Source organism: Sorex fumeus, unplaced genomic scaffold, assembly GCF_029834395.1.
Source record: "Sorex fumeus unplaced genomic scaffold, SorFum_2.1 ptg000263l, whole genome shotgun sequence".
Classification (NCBI taxonomy): Eukaryota; Metazoa; Chordata; class Mammalia; order Eulipotyphla; family Soricidae; genus Sorex; species Sorex fumeus.
This window is the reverse complement of record NW_026606320.1, coordinates 87,221-106,367: the sequence shown is the minus strand read 5'-3', so window position 1 is coordinate 106,367 and position 19,147 is coordinate 87,221. Positions and strand designations below refer to the sequence as shown.

The 19,147-nt window shown below is 58.1% G+C and overlaps 2 protein-coding genes across 2 annotated transcripts in view; one reads left to right on the top strand and one right to left on the bottom strand.

Moving 5' to 3' along the window:
* LOC130018354 (von Willebrand factor-like) overlaps positions 1–7,518 on the bottom strand; it is a gene marked incomplete at its 3' end in the record, with an annotated part of 161,532 nt that extends 154,014 nt beyond the window's left edge. Inside the window, exon 1 of the mRNA XM_056109036.1 lies at positions 7,429–7,518. Coding sequence (XP_055965011.1) covers positions 7,429–7,518 — 90 coding nt within the window. The remainder of the gene's footprint in view (positions 1–7,428) is intronic.
* Positions 7,359–19,147, top strand: part of CD9 (CD9 molecule) — a 41,049-nt gene continuing 29,260 nt past the window's right edge. Inside the window, exon 1 of the mRNA XM_056109035.1 lies at positions 7,359–7,582. Coding sequence (XP_055965010.1) covers positions 7,517–7,582 — 66 coding nt within the window. The 5' untranslated portion in view covers positions 7,359–7,516. The remainder of the gene's footprint in view (positions 7,583–19,147) is intronic.

Sequence of the window (19,147 nt, the reverse complement as noted above, 5' to 3'; positions counted from 1 at the left end):
GGGTGGGGGCAGCCTTCTTAGGGGAGCCTGGCTGGGCGTGGCCACTTGCTCCACCGGCCCCTGCGCGTCCAGCTCTCACCACCAGGGGGGGCCTAGAACCAAAGTGGCTCTTCAGCCCCAGGGATAAAGGGTGGGGTGCCAGGGGGAATATTTTCCAGAACCGGGAGGCCTGCAGGGGGAGGAGGAAGAGTTTCCCACTCAGCGCCACAAAGCCTGGAAGCCCTCGGGGCCTCCATGTGACCGGTGACTCAGGGGCTTACCCAAATTTTCCCCTTGCAGTTAAAGCAAACCATATTTTTTTCCATCTCCTTTTCCTGGTCGCCTGTAGCACTAAATTTGGCTGTAACAAACACATTTGGGCTCCAAGGATTAATGTGGACCCCATAACTAAAGTCAGAATGGGCAGGGGCAGGGGCAGGGGGTGTGAATTCGGGGGGGTGTTGGGGGATCTTTCACAGTGAAACCAAAAAACTCTTCTGCCCAGGAGACTGAGGCTGAGAGAGGAAGTGATGTGAGGTGGTCAGAGCAGAGTTTTTGGTTTTTTGGGTTTTTTTTTTCTTTTGCTTTTTTTTTTGGGGGGGGGTCACACCCGGCGATGCTCCTGGCTCTGCACTCAGGAATCACTCCTGGCGGTGCTCAGGGGACACTATGGGGATGCTGGGAATCGAACCCGGGTCGGCCTCGTACAAGGCAAACGCCCTACCCACTGTGCTATTGCTCCAGCCCCTCACTCGTGTTCTAAAGGGCAAACGCCCTACCCCACTGTGCTATTGCTCCAGCCCCTCACTCGTGTTCTAAAGGCACTCTGGATGGTATGTTATTTGGCACCATAATTACAGGCACGGATGACTGTTTCTTAGATAATACTACTCTGGGCCCTGGAATAACATCCTCTGGTCGTTCAGCCCTGGCCTCTTTCGGCAAAGCACTGACGGGTCACTGCTGGGCGGGCCGGGGAGATGAGGGCTGATAAGCTTTCCTCGGAGACACTAAGGCCCTGACAGCCCGTCACCCAGAAGGCAGCTGTCAAGTTTGTGCCGAGACCCACCCACCTGATCTTCAGGGCATGGGGGGCTGGTCTCCAAGGCCCCTCCGCCCAGTTTTCAGGGAGCTGTGGAAGCCAGGCGGAGGCTTGGGAATACTCTGCAGAAGGTGTTTCATCCTGGCCTTCACCCGTCCTCAGCCTCCGACCTAAATAGCAGAAGAGCATTTCCCAGGAAAACAGACGGGGAAGTAAAACCCGCCTGCTCCTCCCTCCGCCCTCAAGGAGGAAATGTACTAGTTGTAAAGGGACTGTGGGTTTCTCCGGAAGGAGAGAGAGAACAGAACTGCAATGGGAAAGGAGAGCATGGGGCAGCTCCAAAGAGGAGCACTGTAGAGGAGAAAGGAATGCAAGCCGCATTGGGATGAGAACAACCCCGCCCCCCCCACCCCGCCCCCGCTAACCCCTGGAGTGAAGAGTATTTTCTTTCCTTTATTTTATTTTGTTTTATTATTTTATTTTTCCGGATGCTCAGGTCGAGCCTCACGCAGGAATGAAGTCCCGACGGAACCCAGGTAATGACGAACGTTGTGACCTTGGACTCTGGACTCAATGAGACCCGGGAGCAGAGATCCTCTGCCTGCTTCCCCCAGTCTCTGGTGACCCAGGGGTCACACCCATAAGCCTGCTGGCACCAGATAATCTCCTCATCAACCACCCTCCAGAACTCACAGCTGCTCCTCCCAGATGGGAGTATGAAAGGAGGCTCCCATAACCATGCCCCTGGACTCTGTGCCAGGCTGTTTTCACTCGGGGCGCCCCAGAGGGGGGGTCAGGTGAGAGCCCTCCCTGCCCCAAGGGACCCAGCCCTGGCAGCCGACCCTCCACTACCAAACCACCGCCATGCTCCAGGCCGCTTTCCGGACACAATATAAGACACTTCCTACCCATTTTCCATAATTATGTTTGATGGAGTTAAGACAGTAGGTAACAAATCATAGAGAGAAATATATATGTATACACACACACACACACACACACACACACTTCTCGGAGAGTCCGGCAAGCTACCCAGAGTATCCTGCCCGCAAGGGCAGAGCCTGGCAAGCTCTCCGTGGCATATTCGATATGCCAAAACCAGTAACTATAGCACGTCTCATTCCCCTGACCCTGAAAGAGCCTCCAATCTTTTGGAAAGACGAGTAAGGAGAGGCTGCTAAAATCTCAGGGCTGGAAGGAATAGAGACGTTACTGGCGCCCCGCTCGAGTAAATCGACAAACAAGGAATGAACACTGTCACAGTGATTATTTGGGGGGGGGGGGTGTTCTGGGTTTGAGGGGCAACACTTGGAAGACTTTGGGGCTTATCCCTGGCTCTGTACTCTGTACAGACAGACAGTACTCCGGGGAATCCATAACCCCTTTTCTGTCTCTCCAGCCCGCGCCAAGTTGACGTCACAGTTTCTCCTTCAAGCTGCCTCAGCTGGGGGCTGAGGGTTATCTCGAGGAGGGTGTCAAGGCAAAAAAAAAACTTTTAGTCTTGGGGGCTTCCTCGTTCCCTGCAATCCCACCTGGACTTCATTCCTGGCCACCAGAGCACGGAAAGCAGAGCCCTGAGCTGGCAGTAGAGGACAGCTATTTCAGTATATATCGTCCAAGCCCGAACGTTTCTTGGTTGGAGCCTTTTATTCACTCCCAAAAATTAACTGCCAAGGACCCCCACAACTCACACCTAACTGCCCAACCTTGAGGGCCTTATGGAAGGTTTTGCAAAAGCAATAGCTCAAATCCCCTGGGTGGACTCCATATAAGACTCCCCTCTTTCCCACCCACCCTCCACCCTGCAAGCGGGATTACCTCCTTCACAACTCCAAAGAACTCTAAGTCCATTTGGTTAGGAGCTTGGATCCTTAGCAAACGCCTTCCCCCAATGCCGTCCCTTGCTCCTGGTAGGGGTGAAGGGAGATGAGAGAAAAAAGAAAAAAAAAATTCTTTCCTGGGGCTGGAGCAATAGTGCAGCGAGAAGGGCTTTTGCCTTGCACGCGGCCGACCTGGGTTCGATTCCCAGCATCCCATAGGGTCCCCTGAGCACCGCCAGGAGTAACTCCTGAGTACAGAGCCAGGAGGAACCCCTAGTGCATCGCTGGGTGTGACCCCAAAAGCAAAAGCAAAAAAAAAATTTTCCTGAACTTCCACCAATTTCTCCAGGCTCGGAGAACGCTGGGCACCTAATAATGGGACATTGTTCTCAGCTCCCCCACACCCCTCAACCCTGCCAAGGCCCACGAGCCTCAGTGGACAGGGCTCAAGCAATCTCTGCTTGGCTGCTCTTGGCCTCAGGCTGCGTTCAGAGAATCCTGCTCTCTCTGCTCCTCCTTCCACCCACCTCCCCCCAGCCCTGTGGGTTCCTTCCTGTCCTCCGGCCAGCTGCCTGGGCTTTCATGATGGTGACTCTGTTCTTTTTTTTTTTTCTTTTTGGGTCACACCCGATGATGCTCAGGGGTTCCTCCTGGCTCTGCACTCAGGAATTACCCCTGGCGGTGCTCAAGGGTTCATATGGGATGTTGGGAATCGAACCCGGGTCAGCCACGTGCAAGGCAAACGCCCTACCCACTATGCTATCGCTCCAGCCCGGTGACTCTGTTCCAGCGATGCTCAGGGGTTACTCCTGGCTCTGCATTCAGGAATTACTCCTGGCGGTGCTCAGGGGACCCTATGGGAAGCTGGGGATTGAACCAGGGTCGGCCGTGTGCAAGGCAAACGCCCTACCCGCTGTGCTACCGCGCCAGCCCGGTGACTCTGTTCTGATGCTTTTCCCGGCCTGGAATACCCTCCACGGAGCCTTGTCTGCAGACCTCGATGTTTCAGTCACAGACTCACTGGATTCCCCCTGTCTCAGAGGCCTCTTCTGACTCAGGCCAAACTTGGGAACCCACCCAGGGCCCCTCCCAGAGCCTTGGCTTCAGGCTCCCTGCGGTGAAGATTCCATGGGCTTGTATTTACCTGCTTGGGATTCATCTGCCACACACAGAGATTCCGACCCAGCGGCAGAAGCGTGGTTGGCCATGGGCACTCGGGAAAGAGTTGAATGAATGCCGTGACTGAATGAATGAAGTGCTTCATGGGGCTCTCCCACAGCTTCAGTCCAGCCTCCACCTTCTTTCTCTCCTCCGTTGTCTCTCACAGAAACTGCCTCCTATCGTCCACACCGTCCCCTCACTAGCTGAGTGTCCCTCCCCAGACACAGGCTGCTCTCGAATCGTCCAAAACTCTGAAGAGGGCCAGAGAGATAGTCTAATGGGTAGAGCGCTTGCCCTGCATGTGGCCAACCTGGGTTCGATCCCCGGCACCCTGTATGGTCCCCTGAGTTCTTCCGGGAGTGATGCTTAAGCCAGGGGTAAGCCCTGAGCACAACCAGGTGTGTCCCAACACCCCCTGCCCCCCAAATTTCTGAACCTATAGCAGGAGACACAAGGGACTTACCCTGAAGATGCCCTCAGCGTGCCCTCCGGCCCTCACCCTCCTGACATAACCACACAGCAACTGAATAGGGCGCACCCACCTCTAGGACCCCAAGACCTCTCCTCACTTCCTCCCTGGCTGAGGCCTCACCTTCAGCCAGAGCTCCAGGGCCCAGGAATCTCCGTCCGTGTCCCTAGCCAAAGCCTAGCTATGACCATGTAGCAATCTTCTTCCTGGGTCTGGGCCATCTCTTCGCCACAGCAGACTCTGAAACCCCACAGAGCAGAAACCATCTCAAACATTTATTTATTTATTTATTTATTTTTGCTTTTTGGGTCACACCGGCAGTGCATGGGGGTTACTCCTGGCTCATGCACTCAGGAATTACTCCTGGAGGTACTCGGGGAAATCAATATAGGATGACAGGGATGGAACCCTAATTGTGCGTGCAAGGCAAATGCCCTACCCAGTCCAGCCCCCATCTCAAACTTTTTTATTTTCTTTTTCCAGTTCCTAACTTTAATAAAAATTTAAAAATTCCTTCATATGTCAATCCTGACTGTTTTGTTTTGTTTTATTTTGGTATTGGCATCCTATCTGGCAGTGCTCAGGGTTTACTCCTGGCTCTGTGCTCAGGGATTGATCTTGGCAGGCGTGGGGGGTCCCTATGGGGTACCAGATATTACACCCGGGTCAGCTGCATGCAAGGCAAATACCTTACCCACTGTATTATCTCTCTGGCCCCAAATTTTGGAATGAATCCATGAGACAAGTCTCACAATGACAGTAAACATGTAAATGACAGTAAATGACATTAAATGACAGTAAATGACAGTAAAAATGACAGTAAACAACTCAGCTACAAAATAGGAAGCGGTTTGATCGGTAGGGTGACCTTTTTCCTTTTTTTCTCTTTTGCTTGTTGTTATGTTCTTACCTTTCTGTAATGAGTGCGCTCTGCTTTTTCTTGTTCTGTTTGGTTGGGGCCACACCTTGCGATTTTCAGGGATTACTCCTGGCTTTGAACTCAGGAATTACTCCCGGAGGTGCTTGGGGAATCAACATAGGATGCCAGGGATCGAACCCTAATCAGTGCGTGCAAGGCAAATGCCCTACCCACTGTACTGTTGCCCCGGTCCCTGTGCTCTACTTTTGTAATAAAAAAAAAAAATTACTTCAGGACGGGGCTGGAGCAATAGCACCGCAGGTAGGGCATTTGCCTTGCACGTGACCGACCCAGGTTCATTCCCAGCATCCCATAAGGTCCCTTGAGTATCGCCAGGGGTAATTCCTGAGCGCAGAACCAGGAGGAACCCCTGTTCATTGCCGGGTGTGACTCAAAAAGCAAAAAAAAAAAAAATTACTTCAGGAGGGGAGGAGATAGCTCCAAGGACTGGACCACAGGTTGTGCAATACATGATACCTGGGTTCGACCCCAGCATGGTTCCCTGCACACCAAGCCAGGAGTAGCGTCAAAGCACTACCATCTGCAGCCCCCAAACCAATTACTAAAGAAATCTTCCTTTTGAAGACAGAAAAACACAGAAGATGTCAATGAAGGAGAATCGCCTCAGTGTGAGACACACACACACACACACACACACACACACACACACACACACACACAGAGCTGGGCCGCCAGGTCTGGTTGAAAGAATGCTTGATGCAAAACCCAAGATGCAAAGATGAAGAATTAATCGTGAGAGGGAGGATTTTCAACTTAGGCTATTACACAGGGGGGTGGAAGAATCTGCAGAAAGTTTGAGGATTGGGGGCAGGGGAGCAGGCCAGGCCACACCCAGGGGTATCAGGGGCTACTCTTGGCTCTACACTCAGGAGTGACCCCTCAGCAGTGCTCAAGGGATTCCAACTGGGCTTGCCAGAGGTTCAAACTAAGTTGGCTGCGGGGCAATCAAGCTCCTGCATGCCTGTGCGCTCTCTCTCTCGGTCCAACAGTTAAGTTTTTGAGTGGAGATATCTGTTCAGATCTAGCCCAATACAGAGTACTCCAGAAGTAGCCCTGAGCTGGGAGGGCCGGCCAGAGGGAAGTAGGTGGCCCACGAGTACCTGCAAGAACTGAGTCAGACCCCAAACTCTCCAGACTTCTAAAGGGAACATTCCAGACGCACTCCCCAAGGGCTCAACCTGCAACCAGTGGGGGATCTGGCTGAGTTGCTGATGGTGATTTGAGAAGTATGTCCACCAGCCTCCGATCCTTCTCAGCACCTGGGCTGTAAATATCTCCTTCCTCCTCTGCAGCAGATACGCTACCTCAGCGCTCCAGGAAGAAACCAAGCCAGGCCGTTTCCTTGCCAAGGGAGGTCGAGGCAAGCGCGCTCTCGCGCTGTGGCACGCTTGAGCAAGGGAGGCTTTACCCGGACGACCAGGGGAAGGTGCCCCTAAAAGTAAAACGCACCCGCAGGGATGGGTGGGTGGGAGGGCAGGATCTACATATAGCAGGGGGAGGTGGAGGTCTGCTAAGATAAGAATCCCCCAGCATCGTGGGGCTGGAGTGATAGCACAGCGGGGAGGGCGTTTGCCTTGCACGCGGCCGACCTGGGTTCCATCCCCGGCATCCCATAGGGTCCCCCGAGCACCGCCAAGAGTGCAGAGCCAGGAATAATCCCTGAGTATCTCCGGTTGTGACACCCCCAAAAAAACAAACAAAAAATAATAATAATAACCCCAGCATCGTGAACTGGGAAGGGGAGGAGAGAGAGGCTGGCGGGAAGACGGGTGCGGGCCAGCCCGGTGCATCCCAGGCCAGCATGGGGCGAGAGGGACGCGCGGGCTCCAGGTGTCCCGGGGAACCTGGGCGGAGGAGGGCGGGGCGGGGCGGGGGACGTGGGCGTGGCCTGCCTCGGGGCGGGGCCTGCGGGGGGCGGCGCCGCGGCACATGCGCAGCGCGGCCGGCCGGGCGCCCTTAGGAGTGGCAGTTTTTAAAAGTGCAGCCCGGAGGCCCGCCCGGACGCCGCCGCCCGCACCTCCCGCGCGTCCCGCTTGCGCCCGTCCCGGCCGCGCTCGAGCCCGCGTTCCACGCCCGTCCGGCCCCAGGCCCAGCAAGCCCGCACCATGCCGGTGAAGGGAGGCACCAAGTGCATCAAATACCTGCTCTTTGGATTTAACTTCATCTTCTGGGTGAGTGCGCGCGGGCGCGGCGCGCTCCCCTCCGGGGGGCTCCCCCGGTGCGCCCCGGGGTGCCGAGCGTCGGGGGTCTCGGCGGTGGGCGCGCCGAGGAGGCAGTCAGCCCCGGGCCGTGGGGGGAACGGGGGAGGGGAGGGAGGAGGCCCGGGCCCGGTGGGCCCGCGCGGATACAGGCGGGCGGGGACCCGCACGCTGGGAGCGGGACGCGCGCCAGGCGCAGCGGCGCGGCCGGGGCGCGCCGGGACCCGGGACCGGGGAGCGGGCCTGGGCGTGCCCAGCTCCGGGGGGGCCCCGGGGGGACGGCGGGGGGTGCGCCCCTGGGAGCAGAAGGAGCAGCCGCAGGGTGTGGGCGGGCAGGGGGCCGCGGAGCCGGGAGCGATGCGTGCCCACCGCGGGGTCCCGAGACCCCCGGCCAGGTCCGTGCCCGCGGAGAGCCTGGGGCGCGCCCGTCCCGAGCGCACGCACCGTCGGTGCTTTCAGGCCTCTTGGGCTTCGTGAGAAAGTTCGAGCGCGCTCGAAAACGACCTGAAAGACTCGCTTGTCTTGATTCTCAACCTTCCCCCCCCGCCCCCCACCCCACTCCACTCCCCCCCCCCCACACTCCCTCTCCTCCTCCGCCCCCGCCCCGGCCGGGCGATAAGTATCTGGAACTGCGGAGAAACTCGGGGCGAGTTGGAGAGAGGAGGGCAGATGCCTATCGGCGCCCCTAGTGGGATGGGTCCGGCGTTTCTCCATTTCCGGGACCGTTGGGGGGGTGCCAGGGCTCACCCCCTCCCGGCGCGGGACCTCCCAGTGCCCGGCCAGGCCCTCCAGAACGCCCCCGTCCGCCCGCCCGCCCGCCGCACCCTCCAATGTGCCCCGGTGGGGCGGGGTAGGGGTAGCCCAGTGGCTAAGGGTCCTGCAGAGACGAGACGGGAACTGGAATCTCCCCCCCCGCATCTGGACGCAGAGCCCCCCCCCCCCCCACCTTGTCCCTCTGCTGGAGAAGGAGCTCGGAAAGTCAGCGACCCCCCCCACCCCCACCCAACCCCGTCCCCTGCAACTGCTCTGGAAGCCAGAGTGTGCTGAGAATCTGGACTAAAACTGTCGGGGTGGCGGCTGGGGGCGGAGGGGGCCTCCCCACAGCGCTGGGCAAGTCTCCTAAGAACTTGGGTGCGGGGTGGTAGGAGCGCAGATGCCCAGCCTGGCTGGCCTCTGTCCTGGCTAGAGTGAGGAGCCCCAAGCTAGGTGTGCCTTATCCTCTTCTGGCTACTCTCCACCCCCCCCTCCCCTCCCCCTCCCCCCTCCCCCCCTCCCCCCCCTCCCCGCCCCCAGATTCCCACCAGCCAGCCTTGAGCTGCCAAGCTGAGCTTCCTCTCACCAACCCCTGGCACTGGAAAAGAATGTAGAAGGGTGTGTGGGCCCCGCCCTACCCCACCCTTGCCCTTTGGGGAGTTTTCCGGGCACTCCTGCTCCCCAGCCTGTCCTCTCTCCCTCTGCCTCTCTGGGCCTCAGTCCTTTGCACTCTGCTGATGGAGGCTGCACCCTTGGGGGGGGGGGGCGTGGGGGGGGCAGAGAATGCCACCCCCCTCCCATGCACAGGCCTGAGACTGATGGGCAGCTCCCGGGCCACCCCTGGTATCTGCTTGGACCTGCCACCCCCACCCTTTGAGAAGGGGGGAGGGGGAGGCGGGGGCGGGCACTGCTGGTCTGCTGTGCCCTCTGGGCTGGGCATGTGGGATTCCGGGGCGGGAATGATTTTAGAGAGTGTCCAGCCCAGCTCGCTTCCCCTGGGTGAGGCGGCAGAGAGCCGGAGGGGTACCTCGCCCTGCATCACCCCCCACCCTGGAGCCCCTCTGCCCGATCCATTGTGCCACCAGAGGGGGCCTGGTGCTGACAGGCCCCAGGGGATGGGACAGGGTGCACCCAGGAGATGCCGTCTCGGCGCTCAGCAGGGACGGAACTGCTTCGGGGAAGGGGTTCAGGAACAGCGTTTCTGCCTGCAAAGCCCCCTTTTTTTTTCAAGAGGGGTGTCGGAGCCCGGACCAGAAGCCTGACCCCATTCCACAGGTGGCTGGACCTGGCCAGGGTCACATGGTGAGAGCAGAGAGAGAGCGTCCCGAGGGAGGCAGAGGCGGACTGTTGGCTGCGCCATCTGCGGCTTCAAGCCAGGTCTCCGGAGAACTGAAGCTTTAAATTGAGAGCAGGGGCCCCCGGGGGGGATGACTCACAGCGCCCCTCTCTTGGGAGACCCACGGGCTCCAACCTTGTGATTTGGTTTTGGTCTTTGGGCCACAGTCAGTGGTTGCTCAGGGCTTACCCCTGGCTCTGCACTCGGGGTTCACTCCTGGCCTTGCTCGGGGGACCATATGGGAGGCTGGGGATCGAACCCGGGTTGGCCACGTGCAAGGCAAGTGCCCTCCCTGCGGGCGTCACTCTGGCTTCTGATGTTGGGATCTGGGGACCTGATGTGGGTCTCTGAGAAATAGGAACTGGAGGGACTGGAGCGATAGCACAGCGGGGAGGGTGTTTGCCTTGCACGCGACTGACCCGGGTTCGATTCCCAGCGTCCCATATGGTCCCCTAAGCACTACCAGGGGTGATTCCTGAGAGAACCAGGACTAACCTCTATCTAACCTCTATGCATCACTGGATGTGACCCCCCCAAAAAAAAAGAAAAAGAAAAGCAGGGTGAGGATCAGGTGTCGGCAGGGTGGGGAGGAGATGGGGGGGGGGTCCTTTCTAATTCGCACCCAATCCGCCCAGGCACTCAGTGAGCCGATCCAGCCCCCCACCCCCAGCCCCTCTCACCCTCCGTCGCCCGGAAATAGAGGGGTTTGTCCTCACCTCACTTGTGTGGGACACTGGCAGACACTTGGCCGGGAATGCCAAGAACTGGGCACTGGTCCCGCCCTGTCCTGGGCCGGCCCCACAGCAGGTCACTTTCATGAACGTACACCCCGTGGGTGTGTGGGTGCGGCGCAAATGTTCTGGAAAAGTTTCTGCCACCCACTGCCTGCAGCCTGCCGGGGACCTTCCCACACCACCCAGCAAGGGGACAGGAAGCTGATGGGGCGGTGGGGGGGGGGGGGGGGATCAGGGGACAGTGGACGCCCAGGCTCATCCCTACATGTGGGGGCCACACTCTGGCCTCTGTCTCCAGTTAGCCCCTCCACCCTTCCCTCTGCCCACTAGGGCTGAGCTGGAGCATAGGGCTGAGCTGGAGCACCTCTATTCAGGGATTCTCTGGGGTCAAGGTCCTCATTTCGCCATCCCCCCAGGGAGCTGCTGGGCAGTTAAGTGGGGGTGGGCGAGCCCATAGCCTCTGGAGACTTCCAGCTGTCCCCACTGTGACGCCCCAGGGGACAGCGGTTGGTGGGGGGCAGCGGGGAGCCCGTCCCAGAGAAGTACGGTGGGTTGGCAGCCGCCCTGCTGAATCCCACACCTGGATGCGCCCACTGCAGGGTTGGCTGCTGAAAAGGCCAGAGGGGGCAGGAGTGGGTGCTGGCTGGAGCCCCGCCCCCAGAGCGGAACCCTGTGCGTGCAGGAAAATCCACCTTGGGCACCACAGCGCCCCCCCCCCCAACTTTGTTCTGGCAGCTTCCGGGCAGGCGGGGTGCCCAGACCAGGTGTGGGCCTCTCCCAAGATCTTTGTGGCTTCTCCCCTGACGGGTGTCACCCCTGGGAGCGGACTCAAGATTTAGAGACACACTTGGATTCCTCTACACAGTCTCCAGGCCTGGGCAGGGACTTGCAGCTCCGAGAGATTAGCAGACGCCTGAGCCTGCGAGGGGGTGGGGGGGCTGGGAGTTGGATCTGGGGTTCCCCAAGCAGTCCCCACTCCTACCCCCACCTCTAGTCCCAAGAGTGGCCCCAGGCACTGGGTGTGGCCTCTGTTTAAAAAATTGAGAGGCTGTTTGCCTTACACGCGGCAGACCCGGGTTGGATCCCCAGCATCCCACAGGGTCCCCGAGCACCGCCAGGAGGAATTCCTGAGTGCATGAGCCAGGAGGAACCCCTGTGCATTGCCGGGTGTGACCCAGAAAGCAAAAAAAAAAGAGAGAGAGAGAGAGAGAGAGAGAGAGAGAGAGGGAGAGAGGGGCAGGAGAGATGTCCTGGGGGAACTGGGGGGCTTGGCTTGCACAGGGCCCACCCAGGTTCCCCATATGATGCCTGGAGTGCTGGGTGTGGCCCCCCCAGCCCCCACCTCAAAAAAAGAAAAGGAAGGAAGTAGCAAACTCGCTCTTCCAGACTCCCCTAATTCCAGGGGGTGCATCTACGCTGGGGCCCAGAAGCTGTTCTGTCTTAGCGTTCTGTACTCTGCGAAGTGGTGCCCCGGGGCCAGGCCGGGCCAGGGCTCAAACCCAGGACTCCTGCCTGCACAGGCTCCTTCAGCCCTTCTGCGCCTTCTCCCCGGCCTCTGGCTCTTCCTGGGGTCACTGGAAGCTGCAGGTTCAGCCTGAACCTGAACCCGCTTGGCTCAGAAGCAGCGCCCCCCTCACACAAGACCGTCCCCTCCTCTGAGCGTCTTCCACTGCCACCCCCACCCCACCCCCCGCGGCCATGCCCGCCAGGCTGGCCTGCTCACACCTCCCTGGGTGGGGCTGGGTGGGATCATCGGTGTCCAGGGCCATGGGTAGCCAACACTGGGATTGCGGGAGTCCATCGTACGGAGAGGCTTGGCGTCTGGGAGAATCACCCCAGCGGCTGTGGGAGACTTCGGTGCAAATCCCAGGCTTCCTCTTTCCTGAAGCGCAGGATCTGGCCAGTTCTGGTTCTTTCTAGGGTACGTGTGTGCCTCAGACGACAGTCGGGGGTCCTGAGGTCACCAGCATGCCCCTGGCCTCCCTGGAGGCTGTGCCCACTCGACCACCTGGGCGGGGATGGGCAGAGAAGACCCGGGAGCAAGGGGCAGTTGCTTCTGTCTACTCTTCCTCTACCCCAGGGAGGGCAGGGGGGAATTCTCCAAGCTCCTTTGCAAGGCCCCCCAAAGCAGCCTGGCCCTCAGTGACGTCACGGCTCCGGCCAGGGGTGGTGGGGAGCCCCCATTGTTCTCAGGGACCCAAAGAGAGCCTTCTCGGCCCCGCCCAGGAGGCCCCTCGACGGGGCCGCCAGCCTGTGGGCTCTGCCTCCTGACGCCAGAGTCTCGCGGGTTTCCAAGAGTGGAAAAAGCCACGCCGGCCCGAGCTGGTTTCTTTTTTTCCGTGAATGCATGCAGCTGTGGACGGCCGTCTCCTGTCTCCCGATGAGATAATTTCATAATAATGACATCCATCTGCAGGCCCCTCCCGGGAAATGCCAGCCCCGGTGCTTGTGGGGTGATTTTAAGGGCTGTCTGCTGTCCTGTTGGTCCGGAGGGTCTTACTCTTCTGAGGCACTCGCCTGAAATCCAGCGGGCCTGCCTTCAGAAAAAAAAAAAAAAAAGACGAGGTCACCCCGTTTTGTTTTGTTCACTGTTGTGGGGGCAGCCCCCCGCCCCCCTGCCCCAAGCAGTGCTGGGGAACTTGGCCCTTCCCCGCGGTTCTTAGCAAACCAGGCCTGAAGGTTCAATGCAGCAGCTGCTCTGGGCCTTATAGTGCTGGGAGCCCCTGGGCCCCTGGTGGTCTAGGGGCCACTGAAGCCACACCCAGCAATGCTCAGGAGACCAGGCAATCAATGCTGGAGGTCAAACCAGGATCTGGCATATGCATGGCATGCACTCCAGTTCTAACTGGGTCTCCAACCCCAGGATTTTTTTGTTTTGTTTTGTTTTGGTGTTTTTTTTTTCTTTTTTAAAACAATATACCTGGAGATCCAAGGCCAGAGAGATAATACTGGGATCCCCAGTACCACGTATGGACCCATGAGCACCGCCAGGAGTGATCCGTTGAGTGCAGAGCCCAGAGTGAGACCAGAGCATCACCAGGTGTGGCCCCCAAAACAAAGAAAACTAAAAAGTCTGGAGATTCCTGGAGTTCATTAGAGCACCCCAGATTGATTTTTCTCAACACCCCGCCCCTCATTTCCTACTTTGTCCTGATCCCTGTGTTTCTGCCTTCAGCAGAGATTTGCCTCCAGGGAAGGGCAGGGACAGTCGGGATTCAGGGATCTGAGGAGGGCATGATTCGAACCTCAAGCACAGCCCCGCCTCCCCACCCAGTCTCGCTCTGACCGCCCGCTGAATCATGGCCCAGGAGTGGCTTGACTCTGGATTCATCTAATGAGTGTCTGTGCTTCTGGTCTACATCAAAAAAATCCAATTTTATGAGCTTCTGGCCCAAGTGTGCGGCTCGGGTTGGATTTTCCCATCGCTTGGTGACTTGTCTTTGTTGGGGACAAAGAAATGATGAGTACGGGGGTCGCGGCAGTTGGCTCGCAAGCCACCCCGGGCTTCATCCCCAGCAGTGCAGATGGGTGCCCCGAGCCCCAGCTGGAGGGATCCCTGAGCTTGGAAGCAGGAGTGAGCCTGGAACATGGGTGGGTGTGACCCAACCCCCTCCTCCCCCAAAGGATAAACTCACGGTCTCAGCCAGACCTCTGATCTCTCTCTCTCTCTCCTCCCTCCCCCAGGATTTTGGAAAGTGAAAAATGTCTCTTGGGGGCGGGGGTGGGGTGGTCATCTGGGGACTTGAACTTCTTTTTTTTTTTTTTTTTGCTGTTTGAGTCATAGACAGCGATGCTCAGGGGTTCTTCCTGACTCTGCACTCAGGAATTAATCCTTGGTGGTGCTTGGGGGACCCTAGGGGATGCTGGGAATCGAACCCAGGTCGATCACGTGCAAGGTAAACTCCCTACACGCTGTACTATCTTTCCCGCCCCTGGACTTGAACTTCTGAGGAGAGAAGACACGGCTTTGTGGAGCGGTGGGGCAGGACCTAGCTGTCTGATGTGAAAGGGACCCAGATTTACCTGAACACCCCAGATCAGAGCGGGTCTGGGAGGGTCAGTCAGAGAGCTGGAGCACCATACCACGCCGGCAGATACCCTCGAAAATAGTCCTCAGTATTGGGCTGGAGCGATAGCACAGCGGGTAGGGCATTCGCCTTACAAGCGGCCAACATGGCCGACCCGAGTTCGATTCCTCCGCCCCTCTCGGAGAGCCCGGCAAGCTACCGAGAGTATTCGATATGCCAGACACAGTAACAACAAAGTCTCCAATGGAGACGTTACTGGGCCCGCTCGAGCAAATCGACGATCAACGGGAGGGCCTTTACCTTATTGGACGGCTGTTAAGGAGAAGTGTTCTCTTGGGGGATATCGGCGTGAAGAAAGATCAGATAGATTGTGGTCGCGTGTCTGTGATTTGGGGTCTGGGGGCCACACCCAACTACTCTCAGAGCTTACTCCTGGCACCGTGCTCAGGGATCACTCCTGGCAGCGCTCGAGGTGAATTGTTTGGTGCAGGGACAAGCACCTGACCCGCTGTACTATCTCAGTGGCCCCAGATATTATGTTTCACGAGTCCTGTCTGTTGGCACCTCCTCAGCATACACAGAGGGGGCAGAGACGAAAGTTCCTGTCGGCTGTGTTAGAAAGAAAACCCTTCTCAGAGACCCCAGCCAGCATCCAGGGCGCCAGTGAACCCCACCCAGTCCGAGGCATGCCAGTAGCCCGTGACTTCTACCATGTGACTTTTTAGCTGAGCTCTTCCACCCCCCTCCCCACCCTACTCCGGGCTTGGAGGGTAACCCCAGGCTTATTTATAATCCCCAGATGGAACTGCGTGTTGTTGTTCAAGTTCGGAAACAAGGTGTGTAGGTCAGAGCAGAAAATTATGACTGAGTGTGTATGTGTGTGTGTGTACGTGTGTATGTGTGTTGGCGGTGGAGCAGGGGAGGGTGGGGGATAGGACTGGATAAAAGCCAGGCACAGCATTGCACTGCGAACAGTTTCCTGTTTCCAGTATTGATGGAATCGGCAGCATTGATGTATCAGTGGTGCCGTGGAAATCTGTGAAGGGGAGGAAAAAAAAAAAAACCACCCACTACCCTCCGGGGCAGGTGCTCTCTGCTTCCCCGCGATCCGAGGTGGGGTGTTGTGGAAAGCTCCGTCTCAGGTTTGACACTGAATAATTGTGTCTCCCCCGCAAGTTCAGCCATTAGGTTCCCCCAAACCCATTTGTAGGTGGGGCTCTTGGGGAGTCACTAGGCCCCGAGGGTGGCGTTTGGTGAGTGCCAGGAGATAGTACAGCAAAGAGGGCACTTGCCTAGCCCGAGGCTGACCCAGTTCGATCCCCCACACCACCTAAGGGTCCCCCAAACCCACCAGGAGTGACCCCTGCACATGGAGCCGGGAGGAACTCCTGAGCACCCCTGGGTGTGATACAGAACCCCAATTTTTTTTTAAAGAGGCCCCAGAGGAGAGCCAAAAATGCAGTTCCTCAGCGAATACCATGTCTGCTTTTGTCTTCAGTTTCCCAGCCCCCAGAGCCATGAGAAGGACGCCTCTGTGGCTCCAAAGCCTCTGCTGGCAACCATGACAGATTGAGACAGGGTGACTTGCTGGACTGAAGGGCCACCCCTTCCCTCCAAGTGAGCTATTGCAGTGGCCAGCATCCCCTTCACTGAGCTATTGCAGTGTCTAGCATCCCCTTCATCGGGCTATTGCAGTATCCAGCATCCCCTTCACTGGACTATTGCATTGTCCAGCATCCCCTTCACCAGGCTATTGCAGTGCCCAACATCCCCATCACTGAGCTATTGCAGTTTCTAGCACCCCCTTCACCAGGCTCCCTTGCCGCACCCTCTCAGCAGCCCTGCTCCTGAGCTTCCCACACAAGAAGCCCGTCCCTGTCACTCCTGTCCCCCTCCGTGTGGCGCTCACCTTCCAGCGGGACATCTGCCCAAGTGCTGAAAGGCAGGACCCGGAGAGCGATAGTACAGTGGTTAGCGTACTTGCCCGGAAATGCAGCTGACCTGGCTTCTGCACCACGTAGCCCTGCCAGAAAGGATCCCTGAGCACAGAACTAGGGCTAAGTACTGAGCACTGCCAGGTGTGGCCTCCCCCAAACTAAACTAAAACCGTGAAGGATGGTGTATATTTTTGGGGAAGAAGAGTTGAGTGGGCGGGAGAAGCAGAGTGGGTCCGGTGCCGGCCTTGCACTCGGCAGACCCAGGTTCGATCCCCGGCGCCCCGTGTCGTCCCTGGAGCCCACCAGGAGTGATTCCTGAGCACAAGAAGTAACCCCTAAGCATTGCCAGACTCAAGAAACAAAAACAAGGGGCCAGAGCAATAGCACAGCAGGGAGGGCATTTGCCCTGCACGCCACTGACCTGGGTTCGACCCCCAGCATCCTGTAGGGTCCCCCAGCACCGCCAGGAGTAATACCTGAGTGCAGATCCAGGAGTAACCCTTGAGTATCGCTGGGTGTGACACCCCCCTCCCCCCAAAAAAAGGAAACAAAAACAAAATTTAAAAGTGTTGAAAGCAGCCCCTCTCCAAGCCTGGGAGATCACCCCCGTCTGCTCCTTTCTCCAGAATATAGCCCTGACTCCCTCAGACACCCAGGAAGCTCATCTCCGAATCTCAGCTAGTACCAGATCCTCTTCCAAGGATGCGGAGGGACCCCCGGGTCAGGAATGGTGGCATTAATTCCCCCTTCCACCAGCTGGGGCTGAGCCCTGGGCCCAGGGCGTGGTCCTTTCATCAGGAACTCGGGGCTCCCCTCCTTGGGGCTCTCCTCTTGGGGGCTTAAGGGAAGGGTGTGAGGAGCAGCCCCGGCCATGTCTGAGCCCAAGTGGGATGCCAGTATGCCAAGCAAAGAGTTTGTGTGCACGGCCTGGTTCTCCATACTGTGCCAGGCGCTCTCTGCAGGCTTTGCCAGGGGGCTCCCACGAGCCAGGGGGCTGTCACAGGGACCTGCTGGTGGGTGAGAAAGTAGGAGTCTGCTCAGGCCTCTTTGGACCTTTCAGGAGGGCCGAGGAGGCCCCTTAGGAAATGGGGTCAGCTAGGACCAGCAGGACACAAGAGCCTAGCAAGGATAAATCCTGCCTCCTTGTAAATAAGTGATCCCAAGGGATCCCGGGCACAGGGCAGAGCAGTGAATGAATGAATGGCTGAGACTTGGGGCTGTTCAGAGTCTCAAGTCTCTAACTCGGCCACTTCCAGCCAGTGTGACCTCAGATAAAAGCGCCCTAACTCCCAAGCCCAGAGGGGTGAAAAGCCCGGAGCAGTACCCCAGGAGGGTCTGTTTGCGTAAACGAAGTGGTTCGGGCAGAGTCTTTCTGGCCCACGTGGGTCCTGCAAGCAAATATTTGAGCATTTGCTGCCTAAAACAGTCGGAGGTAGGAAGTGGAGGCAGGGAGCCTGGCGGGGAATGGGCAGGACAGCCCTGGGGAGCCTTGACTTTTGTCCTGTTGGCTGGTGCCGAGAGTGGGAGAGTGGCCGGTGATTGGGGAGGGGCTGGGGGAGAGCACGCAGCTGCCGGCCCTACCCTCCCTTGAAAGGGGGACTTGGGGAGGGGGGCTCCCTCCCTTCTTCCACCCTTCTGGAACATGCAGGCAAGTGGTGACCGTTTCCACAACGGAAGGGGAGCTCGCTCGTCCTCAAGACCAATGTGTGAGAGAGAGAGAGACAGAGAGAATTTCCAAATAGTCCATAAGGAGAGAGAGAGAGTGTGTGTGTGTGTTTTTCCAAATAGACCACAAGGCTTGTGTGTGTGTGTGTGTGTGCACGTGCGCATGAGTGTGTGTGTGTGTGTGTGTGTGTGTGTGTGTGTATACAGAGACAGAGACAGAGATTTTCCAAATAGTCCGCAAGGAGAGAGAGAGAGAAAGAGAGAGAGAGAGAGAGTTTCCAAATAGACCACAAGGCTTGTGTGTGTGTGTGTGTGTGTGTGTGTGTGTGTGTGTGTGTGTCCCAGACATCTTTGCAAGGCAGACACAATGGAAAACAAATGTGTGTGTGTGGTTCTCTGGAATTTAAAGCAAAACATCCCCCGCGTCAGATGATTTTGGTTAAAGCCAGAATGCCTGCTTTCAGTGGAAAACCGATTTATGGGCAGGCTGGGCTCCGTTCTGCGGCTGCCAGGCGGGCGGTGGAAACTCAGAGGCCGGCTCTTGTTTGGAAAGAGTCAGCCCAGCCTAGATCCTTCCTCCCGCCCCCAGCCCCAGCCCCCTGGGTGAGCCGCTCCTCCCGAAGCCTTTGGTGAGGCTGGCTGTGTCCTGGGAGGGGAGGGCCTTGCTCTGCTCTCGAACCTGTTCAGACCACGACTGCAGGACCAGGGAGCTCCAGGGGCTGCGCCCATTCATGCTTTGGGTGCAGGAGGACTGGGTTCGAGCCCTTCCCCCCAGAGCCCCACAGGGTCCCCAGCACTGAGCCAGGAGTGTTGCTGGGCGTGGCCCCAAAACAAACAAACCAAAACCCAGACCACAAAGGCGAGTGGGTCCCTCATTCTCCACTTAACCCCACCCACGCTGACCCCAGAAGGGGGACTGAGTGACCTCCCCCAGGCATGACAAGCAGCTGGTAGCGCGGCTGGCCCAGGGAGAGGAGCGGGCAGCCACGTGCTCCAGCCATACCTGCTTTGTGACCGTGGGCCAGTCCCTCTCCCTCTCTGTGCCTGTTTGCTCCTCTCAACTGGGGATAACATCAATAACTACC